This window comes from Tripterygium wilfordii, chromosome 21, assembly GCF_013401445.1.
Source record: "Tripterygium wilfordii isolate XIE 37 chromosome 21, ASM1340144v1, whole genome shotgun sequence".
In the NCBI taxonomy this organism is placed as follows: Eukaryota; Viridiplantae; Streptophyta; class Magnoliopsida; order Celastrales; family Celastraceae; genus Tripterygium; species Tripterygium wilfordii.
The window spans coordinates 18,012,382-18,030,341 of NC_052252.1; the positions used below are offsets into that span (position 1 = coordinate 18,012,382).

A 17,960-nucleotide genomic window follows, 5' to 3' on the forward strand; every position below is an offset into this window, starting at 1 on the left:
CGACACATGTCCGGCTGGCCCGCTACTAGCGGATATAGCAAAGGAGCCCCTATAAATTTCTGTCGTCTGCCGTAGGGAGAGATATTCTGACATTGAAGCTCTCACCGTAATAGACGACGCCATGGCAATGCTGCCGTACGCTGATGTGGACTTCAGCCTGAGAGCATTGGCCGGTCGCGCGGAGGGCTTTGGCCGTTTCGCCATCGGCGGCCTCCACGGATTGCTCTACCATGTCACTAATCTTGCTGGTTCTCTCTTCTTTTCTCATTCTGAATATGCACTTCATTTTCGTGTTTTTCGATTACGTTTTATCTTGTTCGTTCGGGGAATCTATCAGATTTTTTCATTTACTCGTAGTTGGGTGGAATCAATTCTGGTTGTTACGTTGATGAATTTTCAGACGATAGAAACCGCTGATTTTAACCTAATAATTAGGTCCTCTGGGGCATAGTTCATGTTTTGATAATTCTTTATTTACACAAATTTTAGAACATGTGTTTCCCCTCACTTTGTAGTAGAATTGAATTAGTAATCCATGCAATTCAGAGTTATAATATGCTCTTCTCGTTCTGTAGTGAATCTCAAGCGTTGATTAAATACACACACATTGCTTTCAGCTGTATGTAGAAGAGTAAATTTAACATGAAAGGTGGGAAGTGAATCCATGCTATCACTCCTTCCACAGGAATCAGGATATGAATATTCTCACTGTACTACTTGTGACTATCTAAGATGTATGAATGGTGGTGTTTCGCCCTTGAAGGCTATGACCTGTATGTCGTCGGGCAGTTTAATTAATGTTTTTGATATAGTGTGTTGTAAACTAACCATAGTCTTTTCTTCAATTGGTAGATGATGGTCCGGGATCACTTCGTGAAGGATGTCGGAGAAAGGAACCCCTATGGATTGTTTTTGACGTTTCTGGCACTATACAACTGTCATCTTACTTGAATGTCTCGTCTTATAAGACTATCGATGGACGTGGCCAAAGGGTTAAGCTCACAGGCAAAGGATTAAGGCTAAAGGAATGTGAACACATAATTATTTGCAATCTGGAGTTTGAAGGGGGTAGAGGACATGATGTTGATGGGATCCAGATAAAGCCAAACTCCAGGCACATATGGATAGACCGATGCAGCCTTCGTGATTATGATGACGGACTCATAGATATCACAAGACAAAGCACAGATATTACAGTATCTAGGTAGGTGAATTCTTGCTTATTGTAAATGCGAATGAATGTGGTGGATCAGTAGTAATATCTGATGGATTCCCCTGATGCCAGATGCTACTTTACAAATCACGACAAGACAATGCTTATTGGAGCAGATCCATCTCATGTTGGTGATAGATGCATTCGGGTTACCATTCACCATTGCTTTTTTGATGGAACACGACAGAGACAGCCACGCGTTAGATTTGGAAAAGTTCACTTGTACAACAATTACACGAGAAATTGGGGAATATATGCTGTTTGTGCAAGTGTCGAATCTCAGGTGAATGATCTTTGTCTTTTTTTTTAACCCATACAAAGCAACATCAAATTTAGCATATTGAGCATAGCTACCTAATTTGAAATGAATGGAGAAAACAAATACATGTGGTGGATTTCTGGTGATGTTCTCATTGACTCATGTAGCAGACCCCAAACTTTTGGGATAAAGGCTTTGTTGATGATCATGATGAGCATAGCATGTTTTCTTTGATTTATAAAATCTCATTCAATATATTTTATTCTGTCAGATATACTCTCAGTGCAATATATATGAAGCTGGACAGAAGAAAAAGACTTTTGAATATTATGTGGAGAAGGTTAGATGATGTCATTTTGTTATTCATGGGGAATTTTTTTCATCAAGTAGGCCTTACTTAAGAATGTCCTATTGATGCTACGAAGATGATAGTAAATTTAATAGCAGATTAGTAAATTCCGTGGTATAAATATGGCACAACACAACATACTCGACATATGTGCTTCAAACATGCTTCATTTAGTAAAACTTTGAACTTGACGGTACACACTCATTGTACACAAGTATAACTTAGTGATATATTATTTGATCTTTCCAAGGGTTCTTTGTATTGTTGATGCTGATTACTTATTAGGTGACCAGCTAGTTATGTTATGTTCATGCGAATGTTTCGGCTAATATAAGTTTTATGGAAAACTAAAATCGGCCAGCCAATCTGTTTCTGATAATGCAGAATAAAAAGGTATTTGAATTGTATCAAGACCATTTCTGAATGTTGTTAAGTGATACTGATTGAAAAAAGAGCAAGCAGGAACAGAATGAGAAAATGGTTCTACCAGCAGTCCAGGTCGATAGTATTTTCCATCTTGGTTTTTGGCTTTGGAAGCAATTGAGCATCTGACCATTTACCTGTTATTCAATTCTGTTAATATTGTTAATTATTACTGTAACTTTGTTCATTGCTTTGCTCCATAACTTTCTTCCTGATGGGGAGTCCTACCAATAATAGTTGATAAAGGATATGAGTTTATGAGTATCAAAGCATATCTTTTAATTTGTCATTGATCCAAGAAACTTAAATCAATGGGTTTGTGCCAGCAGGCCCACAATGTGTATGAATGTCTTCCATGAGCACCCGATATCAAGCTTTGTTTTGATTAAACTTCTTCTATTGTTACTCTTTTGGTCTTGAGTGTGGTGGTCTATCATGAAAGAATCTGAAGCAAAGATGAAAGAAAAAAACTAATGTCACTTTTGCAGGAAATAGGGTTGTACAGATTTGAAATGAAGGCCTTAACTTTGACACGATAATCAATCATGTTTCAATTATTAAGCTTCAGGTAATGGCCAATTGTCAGTAATGGATTGTAAACAATCTCTAGCACATGATGCATAGTGTACAAAACCCTAGTGTCTTGTGTTTAACAGAGGAATGACCTATCACTTGGAAACAAATGCTATTTCCATGGTGATGCTTCAAATGTGAAACTGTAGATTTATTGTGTAAGTGTTAAACCATACAGCCTTAAGTACTGACCAAAGACATATATATACTATGGTGAAATATCTTGAACCTTGAGTCCATGGTATTGACCTGCAAAATTTCCTTTAAATTTCTGAGAAAGTATTGTTTTATCTTTTATGGAGCCGTATTCTTTGGTATTCTGTACATACTTTCCTTTAATGTTCAACCTTGAAGTGCTTTGAACTCTTAGAAGATATAAGCTATGTTTCCTTCGTATTGTTTTCTTGTCCAAAGAACAAATTTGTACATTTCTGACTGTTAATTTTGTTTGTTACAAACTCTGCTACCATGACTGCTTTGTAGGCAGCGGACAAGGAAGAAAAGATATCAGGGTTGATAAAATCTGAAGGAGATGAGTTCCTTAATGGAGCTCAACCATGCTTGTTAACAGAGGTTGGTGAAGAGTCGGTGTTCCATCCAAGCATATATTATCCAACATGGACCATGGAAGCCCCTGGAGATTCTCTGAAAGATGTTCTGCAAATTTGTACTGGTTGGCAATCCATTCCTCGACCAACAGAGCTGACGATAATTGCATAGGTCCGATTTACCTTTTTTTTAATTTTATTTTATATCTTGCTCGTATTGAACATGTATTCTTGTATGTACATCCTGGAAAATGATATTGAGACTATTGAAGTTATATCTTTTCCTCCCTCCCCACTCCCCATCAATAGAAAAAAGAATCAGTGATGATGTCTGATTTCAAAGCTCGAAATATTTTTCTTCTCTTGTATGGAAAGGTTATTTCCAGCCTCTATTATGCGGAGGGAAGATCTGTGTACATCTTGCATGTCCACCACCTTGTGCACTGCAAAGCCTTGTACACAAATGTTGTTTACCTTTTTTTACCTTGTGTGGAACCTGTAAAATTTTCTTTACAGCCTGGAGAGTGGTATAGGGACTATATTTATCTCATGTCTTTTCCTCCCTCCCCAACCCCCATCAATAGAAAAGAAGTTGAGCAATGATGTCTGATTACAAAGCTGTTCTTCATTTGTCTGCACTTCAGTTCACAATGTAGCAATGCATTAGATATATAGGATAGCATTCTAACATCTATTAAATTAATGTTTCTTGTAGCTGGAATCATCTAGAATTTGTCTTCATTGTCGTGTGCGAGTACTAAGAACTATTTTGTAACATTAAATCAAGCAAAGCAGAGAAATGTGAAAGTCTTGGTTTTCATTTTTGTAACTGGCTTTGTGTACTATTACAGTATTACAACATGAAATCTCTAAGAACACCATTACAGGGAAATTCATGTATATATTTTAACGTGTATTTTGTGAACTGGTGGTCATTTGATCCCAATATGTAGTGTGCTGTATTTATTTTCTTATTTTATCGGGGCATGCATCCTCGTGGTGAATTCCTTGATGAAGATGAGCTACCCAAACTAGAAGTACCATGAAACAAATCTGACAAGAAATTTCCTAGATCTTCTGGCCCAAACCTCACTAGCAGCTCCAAGTTTTTCTGCCCGCTCAACATCGGTGAATGTGCATCATAGAATTCTCTATATACGGGTACGAGCTTCTTTGCTACTGAAACTTTCAATTCATCTCTCAACTTCCTGTCTGGCACAATCCATGATGTCTGCTTCCTATATGCTTCTTCAAAAGCTGCATTAAATCTCTGAAAGCACTCTTTAGCTACCTCTGGTGTCATTGCTGGGGAAATTGTGTCGGTCAAAGTTGAGAAGACCTTAGTCCAAGCCATGGATTCATAGCTCAGGGCATATTGTCTAACCTTCTTAGCATGCTTAGACACCCAATCATCCCCCAAGAGGTCCTTGAGGTGAGACGAACGAACTTGCTCAACGATAAAGTGGTGATTGTTGGTGAGGAAGAGATATGACAAAGACATTTCTTTGTATAATTCTGCTTTACAGTCAAGCTTGCAGAAAAGGACTAGTATGAGTCGTGCTAGGTGGACTGACATTATGGGTGCTGTGCTGTCAAAATAAGACTCAGGCAACTGTGTAGTCCTTGAAGGAGGATGAGCTGTGAAAATTTCAGAGAGAATCCCACTGTAATCTGCAAGTGAAGATAGATAAGTCATCACCTTACGAGTCAGTGGGTGAATCCCCCCACCAGCGATGCGAGTTTTTGAGGAGTCCTTTTGAATGGTTGATTCAAAGTCTGATAAAATACTGCAGACTGACTCGCCAAGTGTCTGAAGCGATGAAAGAGCTTGTATTTTGATCACAGACATTGATTCAAAGCTGAATATTGATTCTATTTCGGGGTGAAGATCAAAGAGCACTTTGTAGAGTTCCATTAGCAGGAAAATTCTCTCTGGTGATTTCTTTTGCTTTGCTACAAGCTGGGGAAATCTGAGTAGATTTCTTGCTCCTTCTTTTGTGATGTCTGAGAAGCATGATTCTCTGATTGGGTTAGATGCTGAAAACACATGATCGGAGAGAATTCTTTCTCCAGTAAACAGAGTTTTCACGGCTATCTTTATCGTACTCATCCAGTGCTTACTGACATGCTCAAGTGCTTCCCAATTCATTTTATGAGTATGAGAAGATCTGTATCTTTCAACACCAAGTTGATACAGTCCTTCCTGCACCGTTGATTTTCGGAGGAGTTTGTATATTTTAACACACTCCTTGCCATAACCAGAACTGATCATACAATCAGCTATGGACTTAAGGTCTGACATGGCAAGGGCCGAGACTCTGTCCACCTTAGTGATCGATTCACCTGCCAATTTCAACTCTTCTTCACCTGCCAATTTCAACTCTTCTTCAGATCCAAAGTCATCACCATCTTCGATCGTGCTTGTCCTGTCTGTGGATCGACTTGAAACTGAGTCTGGATCGAGTTGGTCGATGTTTGCAGACAGTATCTGATAAAACTCCTTTTCAAGTCTCTTCATAGCAGTATGCATGAGCGTCTGAGCAAGTACAAGCTTACTAGAGCTGGAGTTCTGAGCAACCAGAAAATGCATGGCTTGGCGCAAATCTTTGACCCTTGTGAGAAACTCGGTGGCTTCCTTTCTATTATGATTGAAAATAGATATGATTTTTGTGAAAGAGGAGGAGTTCAGATCCCATTTGGTGATAATTGATTCTTCATTGTCAATGTTTTCTTCCATCATTGATTGAGAAAATGCATAGTGGATGGGCGAGGAAGGTGTTCGAGGGCTTGCAAATGAGTAAGAAGAGGTAAGACTGTTGGAGGACAGAAACTGAGGCATTTCTTTTCTTGGTGAGTGTGTGCTAACCTTTGGAGAGTCTGTGAGTAACATTGAGCCTGAAGTTATGTGACCTAAGAACTGCAGAAGAAAGCTTAATAGCTAGCACAAAGAAGCTCCCAATTACTCTTTTAGTTATTGAGAGCCTGAAGTTATGTGAACTAAGAACTGCAGAAGAAAGCTTAATAGCTAGCACAAAGAAGCTCCCAATTACTCTTTTAGTTATTGAGAGCAGTATTGCAGCTATTTGCCTTTGCTTTGAGCCACTGTTGTTATAAAAGGCTTCTTATAGAGGAAACAGCCGCAAGATTAGAGAAATGGGTTTACATGGCTTGTTAGACCAATAAGCATTGAGAAGACCAATAAGCATTGAGAAGAATGGTTTGTATGTATACACACCAACATCTGTAGGGCATGATAAGGTCTGTTAGATTTATTTATTATTCTGCTGCATTCATTTAAAAAAGTGTATTTGTTATGCTGTAAATATGTATAGACTGATTTGAATGATTTTTCTCAAAACTCATGGATATAAATCCTAAACTTTTCCAGGAAACAACTTGGAAAGACCTCTTGATTAAGACTTGTTTATTTCATTTAAAAAAGTATTTGTTCAGGTCTTTAATCAGTAGGCAACTTGATCAATCCAATACCACAATATTCTATGAATTTAAGTTTTGGCTTTTGTATTCATACATGTAGACTTATTACATGTGTGTGTTTATTTCTCTGTAGGTTCCTGTCAAATTCCACCGTCCTCGTGCAGGAAAAAAGTGTAGAAACCCTATCGCAGAGGCAAAGTGATCTTATTTGTTGTTTTGGGTCCTACAAGAGACTTGAAATTGGAGTCTATCTCTGGTAAGAATACTTAAAACTTAAAAGCTTCATATACTTTATAAATCAAATTATCGAAATACCCTTTCCACACTTCAAAATAAAAAGCCTTTATGTACTGTGTTTGACTTGACTTGATTTAAAAAACAGAAAAAAAAAAAACTATCTATTCAATATCATATATCTATCTAAGAATACATTTATAATTAACAAGTCCCATTTGGGATCTGACTTTGTCAATATTGCTTTATATAATGATGAAGTTTTCAAAATAATACATGTTCTTCCAATATGCAACTGACAAGGATTCAATATTCTTATTTGACACAAATCTTATGGGATTTGTTTTAATTTTTTCTTAAATCCCAGACCCATGCCTTGCCTTGTGAAGAAGAGAATGATATTGATGCCTTAAAAGATACTTAACATAGTATATGTCAACCTCATAAAGAAAATCTTGCTCTGGTCAAGTAAGAAATTACAGCCTTGATACGAAACAATATTGTTTTTGTCTGAACTAGTGATAATAACTTCTATTATTGTAATATTAGGATCTAATTACTGTTTTTTTCTTTGGCTAGATTAGACTAAGTCAAGATACAAACTATAGGTAGCATGTGCAAATTAATAGAGTATATTATTATTATGAAAACCATATTGTTTTTATGACAACTGGTGATGATAACACTCATGAAGGTTTGTATCTGGCATCTTGTAGTTGTCGTTATACCTTAAAGTTTAATAGACTAAGTTAAACACCCATTTTGATTGGAGATTTTTCCAAGGATTTCGGTTATGGGATTTTAACCATATTTGGCCATTTGAAAATATTGTTGACCGAATATATAATACAAAAAAAATCAATTTTTTTTACTCAAATTGTTTTTGTTTATTGTGTGTGTATATATGTATATATGAATTATTCTATGCGGACTTAAAATACGATATTACATATATCTACATATGTGTATTTTACTTCAATTAGTCTTGATGAAACTTCTAGTGCATTATTATTTTTTCTCAAAAACATCATGTACTTTTTAAGTCCTGACACTAGAAATGTATTCTTCCTTAAAATGACAAAAAACACGACTTATACTTTTCAGTCTTGGCACTAAAAATTTTATTCTTCCTAAACAACATGACTCATACTTTTAAGTCGTGACGCTAATTTGATGTTTTTTGTATTTCTCGTAATAGTCACTACGCTTAGGGTCCTATTGGTTGGTTATTCATTACAATGTAATGGTAATTGTATTCACATCATCACTACTTGACATATCTTATAAAATACCTGTCAAAAATTGGTATTCTGATTATACATAACAAGATCCCTATTATAATAGCACTATACTGAAACCAAACAGGCCCTTAGGTCATTATTAGATGAATTAGTAGCAGTACTATGATTTGGGAATAATATTATATATTTGTGGCAGGCATGTATTTTTCAAAAAAAAATTTGAAATCTTCAGGAGGAAATTTTGTAATTGATCCATTTTAGTGGTTATTATACTTTTGAATTTTGAAGCTGATTACCTTACATGGCCACATATGTATATAATCTTGTGGTATATAAATAAATATTGAAAGGAAAAAAAATGAGAGATAATAAGTCTGCAAAAATAGACAGGAGGATGCCCATGATTGAGACTTGAGTTGGGTGGCGCAGGAATGTCAGTTTGAATAGGATTATTTTGAATAGGATCAATGTATTGTATTGTCTCTCTCAATATTGCTTTCATAGTTTCATTCGTGGTTTTTAATGTTGCATGAATTGGAATGCGAACGCATGGGAAGCAAATTTCTCAGATGTATTTCCTCGGCAATTATGTCATTGGCTCCTTGAACATGTGACCTTAAATTTGGTTTGTTATTTTCAAAATTTTTTTTTCTTTCCAAAGAGATCCCATCCACGTTTCTTGCAACTTTTCTATTGCCCTTGCTAGAACCCTTGGCTTGTCTTACTATCAATCACTATTTTTGACTTATTATCAATCACTAATTTTCACTTTTCACGTTTTGATATATTGTACATAAATAAATATATAAATATATAAATATATATATATATATATAGTTCAAAATATATGATCATCTAGTGATTTTTCTGTTAGCAGGATAACAACACCCATCCGATAAAACGTCAGTGATTGTGATCATATACGACCTTTGAAATGGTCAGTTTGTAATGAAAACTTTAGTTGTTGTGCATATATATATAAGGGCCTGTGTATAAATAAGTCGATAGCAATTTAAACAATCTTAATCATTCAAGGTGAGATAATAACTTAAAATAAGTAAAAATGTGAATAACTTCAAGTAAGTATAAATTATTTTGTTCATTTTTTTTGGGTCGTCAGTCTTATGCAACAAATTGAAAAAGTCAACATATAGGACAGGTCATAAAGTCGATTGCAAATTTTAATTTATTTTCCTTCTTATTGACCAATAATATTTTTTGAATACAAGGAGGGGATGGGAATATTCAAACTCGAAACTTCTATTAAATATCACACACATGACTACATGAGTGTCATTTGGACTACTCGTATTCTCTATTGACCAATAATACTGACTCATTTGCCACTCAACCAATGACTCATTTGTAATATATTATTATTATTATCTACTATACCACATGCAAAGATCAGGAAATCAAAATACTAAAACCTATGTTTGAATCTTAATACATCTTCAATTTAATGCACAAAGAAATCTGGGAGTCAATTTAAGGCAATAAGTCATGACCTTAATTAAGAGTTGAATGGACAAATTTTTGGCTTAAAACAAAGTCTACTGTTGAAAAAGTGCTAATAAAGCCTGAATTTTTTTTTTTTTTTTTTTTTTGTGGGAAATTAGATCACTGCAGTCTGCAGTCTGCAGTCTGCAGCCTGCAGCCCTTCACGTAGGCATCCGTAATTCTCAAATCATCCAGGTCATTTAAGTAGTAATTAGAGTAACAGATAAATGATAATTTTCTTCAATGCATACTAACGACAAGCCATTCTAGTACAATCTAGGGCAGTAGTTGGAAATGAAATCTGCTGGTCTACCAGGTTATCCAGCCATCAAAATTAACTCTTGCTTCTTTGTTGGTTTGCTAGAACAATGATTTTTATACTGCAGATGCTATAAATTAATAAGTTGAGAAGATGAACGTTTAGATAGGGAATCTATCTTTCCCAAAGTAGTATAAAGGAGAGGCAAAATCAAATTGGGGATGTGAAGAGGAGACATGAAAGGTATGTTGGACAATGCACTTGTTTTTTTGTTTTAACGTCATAAATTTTGGATTCAACAAGAAAGCAATGCTCTGTTTGTTTGGAGTTTGAAAAGTTTGATTTGTAAAAAGCCCATTCAGCCACTGAGTATATCATGACTTTTCTGGTCTTGATGAAGAGCTCTAGTGGAAGAATTATGGGTCTTGTGGTTTATGCTTATGTTTGATTACAGACCACTGAGTCTTATGGCCGGCCCATTAAGTATGAAGCAGGTGAAATTTTCGATAAAAAACAGACAGAGTGACTACAATCGTCAGTAAAAAAGGTTGTCTCCACACAATGTGGTTGGGGTGCATAAATGGTTGGATCTCATGCAAGTTCTATGATTTGGTCCATATGGCTTCTGCATTACCAAAATGTTATCCGTTCAACAGACATAAATCCCTCTTGAGGGTAGCAGGCGGCATATTATTCCAATAATGAAGAACAACCATGAATACTTCAACTCAAGATCTAGAACTAGGCTACTTTCGAACAAAATTATGAATTTATCTTAATTCGAAGAGACAGTAATTTTATCTTAAAAGACGAAGGTGCTTGATACATCCTGTTATGCCATGCTATTGATAATTTGATATTGATGATGGCTTCAAATCAATGTCCCTGCTATTGCTGCCATTCTTGCTTCAATCAAAAGAGTCAACAGAGACTAACCTAAAACTCCATGAAAGAGGTGACCAGTAGTACCAGCGCAACGCAACTGGGAAAGTGATAAGGTTGCAGCTAATGAAGAATTACAACTGATGAAGAATTACATTTATTTTTTGGGCCGGGCCAGGCTATTTGTCAAATTGGCTTTGGCGGCCTGCTTTTCTTTGTGTGCCTGAGCCTATTTATTATTTTATTAATTAAAGAATAAAAATTCGAAAGATTATTCCCAAGTTTTTTTGTTGGAAATTCACAACGCATGCGGCATGCTCGAGGCTCTTTTCAAGATCGACCAATTCGGTTCGAGCTCTAGTCCACGATACCTGTTTAAAGTGTATCAACGTGCTTGTCACGTGAAGTCATTGCCTTCTCACTTCTCAGAGTACGAAACCTCTATCGTTAGCGTCCGCTACAAGCGACTTCTATTTCGATCGGAGATTTGCTTCCTCAACGTTTGTTTCTTTCTTCCCTGTACTTCCTTTGTTACCAAACATTGGATGAGAAAAAGAAAACCCTAGAGAACTGTGATTTGTTCGATTGAAGGAAGAATTTCAGTTAGCGCAAGTGTTTCGCCAATTGAAGTTCTCCTCTCGACTCCTTTAATTCGACCAATCTCAGTTGTCTAAGTTTTCGTTTCCGATTTTTCGGCTTGATTCTTCAATCTGTTCCAAAGCGGAAAAAGTCCAACACGAAGTGAGAAAATGGACGCCATAGATACAGAGTTCGATCCGGCCTAGGAGAGCTTTCGCCTCGTCAAGAAGTGCCACAAGCTGATCGCAAAGGTATGAAAATAACTTTTCGGTTTTGATTTATTTTGATCGAAATATAGGTAGTTGCTAATTGTTCACGCGTTTCTGTATGGCGATAGGGTAGAATTCGCGAAGGTGACATTTCTCACGGATTTAGGATTCGTGGTGATGGGATTCATCGGGTTCTTAATGAAGCTTATCTTCATCCCTGTCAACATCCTCGTTGGATCTGGCTAAGTAAACCTAATTCTTCTTTGTTATGGTCTATTTGATTGCTTGATCGACTCCGGTGTGCTTTTCTTTTGGATTGTTGCTTTTTCATTCGGTCACTGTTATTACGTTTTATGAATCAATCTAATACTATATAATTTACGATTCGGTGAATTCGAACGGATACACGGATAAATTAATATAATCAAATATTACATCATATATTGGGTGGAAATTCTTAGATCAGATTCTTGACACGACACTTCTTCCAATTCTCTACGCCCAAATCTACAGATTAGGTCTCTCTCTTGCTGGTCTATCTGCTAATGCCGACTCAGCATAACGTAGTTTCCCAGATCCGTCTCCTTCGCAGTCTGTTGTCTTGGCGTGGAAGCCTCATCTGCCGGCTTCGTTGAGGAAGCGTCACTCTCTCGCATTCCTTGAACACTTCATGTTTGGTCTTTCTATCTCTCTCTGCATATTGTAGTTTGTGATAACCATAATTTACTTGCAATTTCTCATTGGCCAAACAGAAAACTCTTTGGGAAAAAAATGTTTTTGTTTTTGTTTATTTAATATTTAATTTTTTTTTGGAATATAATATTTAAATTTATTGGCAGTAAGATTTACCTCTTAAATGACTATATCTTTGTGCTATGATTTCATTAACGACTTGCTTCACTTATTGCCTTAATCAACCTAGAATCTATTTTCTTAATTGTATATGGTGTACACTCAAAGCTTTAATTTCCAGACTTGAGTTTGTCACCAAGATAATTGAAATTTACCTGAAGTTTTATAAGTTCCTAGAAGAGAATTTGACGTTTAGCATATTCTGGTTCTTTTGTTGCTTTTGTCATCTTATTTGTGGCTAGTGATTTGTTAACCACCAATTTTTGGACATTTTTTTTGTTGTATTGGTGTTGGATGCCACCTTTTTGTTAATATGAATGCAGTGAAGATGATTGAATCTCTAATATATGCAGTGAAGCAGATGTGTGCATCAATCTCTCATTGTAAATATGAGTTGCTTCTCAAACAATGACCTCACAATTTCATGAAGCGGTAAGGGCCACACGAGGTATGTGATGTCCTGTTTTCTTTTTGTGTTTAAGCTTTCTGATTTGGACAATGAGGATCCCTTGCATACTCTAATTATTGCTTAAATCATTAGGAATCCCACTCTAATTTTGCATACTCTTAATTATGGAATCATAGACTTTGGATTATCAGCTGAAATGGGTTCTTATTTGCCAATCACCCAGTTGTAAATATGAATTGCTTGTCAAACAATAACTCCCCTATTTAATTAAGTGGGGAGTGTCATATGATTGACATGATGCTCCATTTTCTTTTTTGTGCTTATGCTTTCTGATTCTGACAAAGAGGTTGAGGCCTTACCATCTCTGATTATTGCGTTTACTCATTAGAAATTTCACATTTTCTTTGTCAATTAAATTTTTACATAGGACTGCTTCTTATAGTGTAATATTCTAGTGTTTCTGTTATTCTGTTTGTTGTGGATATCTGCAAATTGTGATGCCTTGTTACTATTATTAGTTTGGCTGCAAATCAAATCGTCATCATAATAATCATCAAAGCCTAATGGAGATGTTAAATAACTTCATACGTGTAAAGTTGTTGAGATTGAAATATTCATTCGTGTGATGTGATATCAACAATTCTCATGTTATGCTGTTTTGCAGGAGTGCAATGCAAGCTTGGAATGGTCAGCGAGGTAGGGTGTAAGATATACTTTTTCTCTTTTTATGTCTTTCTCTGAGTCTCTGACTTGTATTTCAAAAAATTTATTCAAAAAAATGACTGACATTCTTTAGAATGTTTAGGTTTGCTCTAGGCTTTAAGACGTAATGGAAAATGAGTGTGTTTCTCGTTGCCTATGGATTGCTAGGAAAATTTATTTCATGATACTTGTATTTGCACATTTTACCAAAATCTTGTTTTTAATTATATGAAAATACTGGCACTTAATTTGGGGAGGGGGGGGGGGGGTGGAGAGGAGGAGAGAGGGTGGAGGTAGGAAGAGATTTGATATCGAACAAGACAAGTGGACTCTCGCTCCGATATCCTAAAATCTACATAGAATCTATTTTTTTTGGAATATAATATTTAAATTTATTGGCAGTAAGATTTACCTCTTAAATGACTATATCTTTGTGCTATGATTTCATTAACGACTTGCTTCACTTATTGCCTTAATCAACCTAGAATCTATTTTCTTAATTGTATATGGTGTACACTCAAAGCTTTAATTTCCAGACTTGAGTTTGTCACCAAGATAATTGAAATTTACCTGAAGTTTTATAAGTTCCTAGAAGAGAATTTGACGTTTAGCATATTCTGGTTCTTTTGTTGCTTTTGTCATCTTATTTGTGGCTAGTGATTTGTTAACCACCAATTTTTGGACATTTTTTTTGTTGTATTGGTGTTGGATGCCACCTTTTTGTTAATATGAATGCAGTGAAGATGATTGAATCTCTAATATATGCAGTGAAGCAGATGTGTGCATCAATCTCTCATTGTAAATATGAGTTGCTTCTCAAACAATGACCTCACAATTTCATGAAGCGGTAAGGGCCACACGAGGTATGTGATGTCCTGTTTTCTTTTTGTGTTTAAGCTTTCTGATTTGGACAATGAGGATCCCTTGCATACTCTAATTATTGCTTAAATCATTAGGAATCCCACTCTAATTTTGCATACTCTTAATTATGGAATCATAGACTTTGGATTATCAGCTGAAATGGGTTCTTATTTGCCAATCACCCAGTTGTAAATATGAATTGCTTGTCAAACAATAACTCCCCTATTTAATTAAGTGGGGAGTGTCATATGATTGACATGATGCTCCATTTTCTTTTTTGTGCTTATGCTTTCTGATTCTGACAAAGAGGTTGAGGCCTTACCATCTCTGATTATTGCGTTTACTCATTAGAAATTTCACATTTTCTTTGTCAATTAAATTTTTACATAGGACTGCTTCTTATAGTGTAATATTCTAGTGTTTCTGTTATTCTGTTTGTTGTGGATATCTGCAAATTGTGATGCCTTGTTACTATTATTAGTTTGGCTGCAAATCAAATCGTCATCATAATAATCATCAAAGCCTAATGGAGATGTTAAATAACTTCATACGTGTAAAGTTGTTGAGATTGAAATATTCATTCGTGTGATGTGATATCAACAATTCTCATGTTATGCTGTTTTGCAGGAGTGCAATGCAAGCTTGGAATGGTCAGCGAGGTAGGGTGTAAGATATACTTTTTCTCTTTTTATGTCTTTCTCTGAGTCTCTGACTTGTATTTCAAAAAATTTATTCAAAAAAATGACTGACATTCTTTAGAATGTTTAGGTTTGCTCTAGGCTTTAAGACGTAATGGAAAATGAGTGTGTTTCTCGTTGCCTATGGATTGCTAGGAAAATTTATTTCATGATACTTGTATTTGCACATTTTACCAAAATCTTGTTTTTAATTATATGAAAATACTGGCACTTAATTTGGGGAGGGGGGGGGGTGGAGAGGAGGAGAGAGGGTGGAGGTAGGAAGAGATTTGATATCGAACAAGACAAGTGGACTCTCGCTCCGATATCCTAAAATCTACATAGACTCCTGTTTAAGACAAAGTAACTATGTTGGCTAGGTTCTCTCATCCATGTTTTATGTGACAGTTTGAACATAAAATATTGTGGCCAGTGGCTGATTTTCCAGCCATACATGAGTTTGATTCTGCTAGGTATCTTGTTTAATTAACTCGGAAACCAATGATGTTGTGGTGGTTCTTAGGTTATTGATGAAACTTTTTATTTGTGCATACTATTACCGTATTAGCTTTCCGCTAGTAACTCGGTTCTTTTCTTTTACAGGTTTGATATGCATGGTTTATGGAAGACGCAGAATCCACGGCATCCAGTGGTATACTTCTCTCTCTCCGTCTTTCTCTGTGCTTGTGTATGTTTCTGCACTTGGGATCTTTTTTCAATCTGAATCAATCATTTGGGGCAAACACAAAAAAAAAAAAAGTATGGCTGCTAGATTCTCGAGTCTAATCTGGTACACCAGTCGTTCAATAGGTCCCAACCATTCTTTTCCATGTGGAATAAATAGGCTTCCCTTTTGTTCCATAATTTTGAACTGGATTATTTATTTGTCAATAATATTGTATGGTGTTTTTTTAATAATAAAGCAATTTTTTTAGGGAAGGAAACCTAATAGAAGGTCATTGAATAATTTGATTAAACAATGTTGTGATGACAATGTTTTTGTTCGGTTTTCATGGTGCCAGTGGGGGAATGGCATTGCGATCGGCTACTAAGGGGACTCAGCCAGCCGGCCCAGCCTCAGCTAATCATAAAGTTTGTCTTTGGTGTCTACACAGAGAAGTGATGGCATAATTCCAAGTGCCATAGCAAGAGGTTACAGGAACTTGATCTTTGGTCCAGATCCCATCAACCAGGTCAGGTTGGAACGGGCTAAATAACATTAGGGACTTTTGAGACAATGGCTTTTAATTGCCGTCACGCAGTTATGCTTATTGAAAAGAAGAAAAAGATCAAAGGTAAAATTTAGGAATTTAGAAACAGAAAGTAATATTATAAGAAAACGGGGGTCAGCCAATTAAGATAGACTTAAAGGGCAATGTAACGGAGCCCTAAAGTCACGTTAGGCCTCTGGCATGTTAGGGGATCTCTTATTTGACAACCGTATTAGGCCCAAAGATCACGTAGGACGAACATTGCCCATCTGCCCTAATGAGCCACTGAAATGGTTTTAGGCCCATGAACATTTGGTACTATACCTAGGAAATTTAGGCCCGAGGCCCATTTATAATGGGCTAAACTAGCTTTATGTTTCATTGAATCAGGCATAGGCCCAGAGAAATTGGACCCGTTTCTAGGCCTCTATATCAGTTTGGGGCCAAGGCCCATTTGAATTGACTTGGACCCGGGTTTGGACCACTATACTCAGAAAATTTGGTCTTTAGGCCCATTAGAATTGGGCCTAAGGTTTGGGCCATACTCTAAAAAATTGGGCTTCATGCCCATTCTAATTGGGCCTTGGTTTTGAGGCCCATTTTGAATTGGGACTGGTTTGGGCCAGTGCCACTATATCCAGAGAATTTGGGATTTAGGCCCATTTGAAATGGGCCTTCGGTTTGGGCCACACCCTAAAAATTTGGGCCTGATGCCTATCCTAAATGGGCCTTAGTTTTAGGCCCATTCGAATTGGGCCTTGGTTTGGGCCAGTATACACAGAATTTGTGCTTAGGCCCATTCGAATTGGGCCAATATACGTAGAGAATGTGGGCTTTAGGCCCATTCGAATTGGGCCTTGGGGTTTGGGCCTATTTAGGCAAAACATTTGGGCTGCAGGCCCATTTGATTTGGGCCTTGGGGTTTGGGCTATATACGCAAAACATTTGGGCTGTAGGCCCATTAGAATTAACCTTGGGGTCTGGGCGAACATACGTAGAGAATTTGGGCTTCAGGCCCATCCCTATTGGGCCTTGGTTTGGGCCAATATACAGAGTATTTGGGCTTTATTCTGACAGAATATTGGATTTCAAGTATCCTTAACAGAGCAGCTCAGGTTAACTCATTTCAACTCAACAAATTAATGTTTATGTGCTCATTTTATAATCAGTCCAACCATTTCAATCAATATGAAATCTAGTTGAGTTTGTCCCCGTAACTGCAGTGATATTTATGATGATCGCTTCCGACTTTCGTATGATTATTATATTTTTAGGTAGGTGGGTGAGGAGAATTGAACCTATGAACTATGTTTTTTTACTTAAGGAGCTTAGCGGCTAAGACGATCCATTTTCTTATGATTATTTAACAAAAAAGCAAACATGAAAGAAAAATGCACATTCGGTCAGGACAACAAAGCCTGCTGCTGATACACATGCAAAGTAGTGATAGCATGAAAACTGCTATTCGTGCCATGTCAGATACATGACTGGCTTTCTCTGTAATTGTCCTACAAAAAGTAATAGAAGTCGGCCAATTATCC

General features: G+C 36.5%; 2 protein-coding genes and 1 long non-coding RNA gene across 5 annotated transcripts; 2 read left to right on the forward strand and 1 right to left on the reverse strand.

Annotated features, from left to right (window-relative positions):
- LOC119988638 (putative pectate lyase 21) lies at window positions 1-3,710 on the forward strand. Of its 2 annotated transcripts, XM_038833748.1 has the most exons (5): window positions 4-248; window positions 853-1,204; window positions 1,286-1,496; window positions 1,744-1,812; window positions 3,301-3,710. In XM_038833748.1, exons 1-5 carry the CDS (start codon window positions 122-124, stop codon window positions 3,535-3,537), a joined length of 996 nt encoding a protein of 331 aa, XP_038689676.1. In that variant the 5' UTR covers window positions 4-121; the 3' UTR covers window positions 3,538-3,710. The 2 variants fall into 2 exon arrangements, with proteins under 2 accessions (XP_038689677.1, XP_038689676.1); XM_038833749.1 differs by lacking the exon at window positions 1,744-1,812 and having other exon boundaries at window positions 1-248.
- Window positions 3,711-4,180: 470 nt separating this feature from the next.
- LOC119988724 (exocyst complex component EXO70H1-like) lies at window positions 4,181-6,661 on the reverse strand. The gene has a single exon (XM_038833876.1). It carries the CDS (start codon window positions 6,253-6,255, stop codon window positions 4,342-4,344), a length of 1,914 nt encoding a protein of 637 aa, XP_038689804.1. The 5' UTR covers window positions 6,256-6,661; the 3' UTR covers window positions 4,181-4,341.
- Window positions 6,662-11,262: 4,601 nt separating this feature from the next.
- LOC119989222 lies at window positions 11,263-16,570 on the forward strand. 2 transcript variants are annotated; one of them, XR_005465762.1, is made up of 6 exons: window positions 11,263-11,749; window positions 11,836-11,953; window positions 12,913-13,007; window positions 13,633-13,664; window positions 15,812-15,860; window positions 16,231-16,570. It is a non-coding gene; the product is annotated as an uncharacterized LOC119989222 (long non-coding RNA). The 2 variants fall into 2 exon arrangements; XR_005465761.1 differs by lacking the exons at window positions 11,263-11,749; window positions 11,836-11,953; window positions 12,913-13,007; window positions 13,633-13,664 and adding exons at window positions 14,051-14,533; window positions 15,159-15,190.
- Window positions 16,571-17,960: the final 1,390 nt, after the last annotated feature.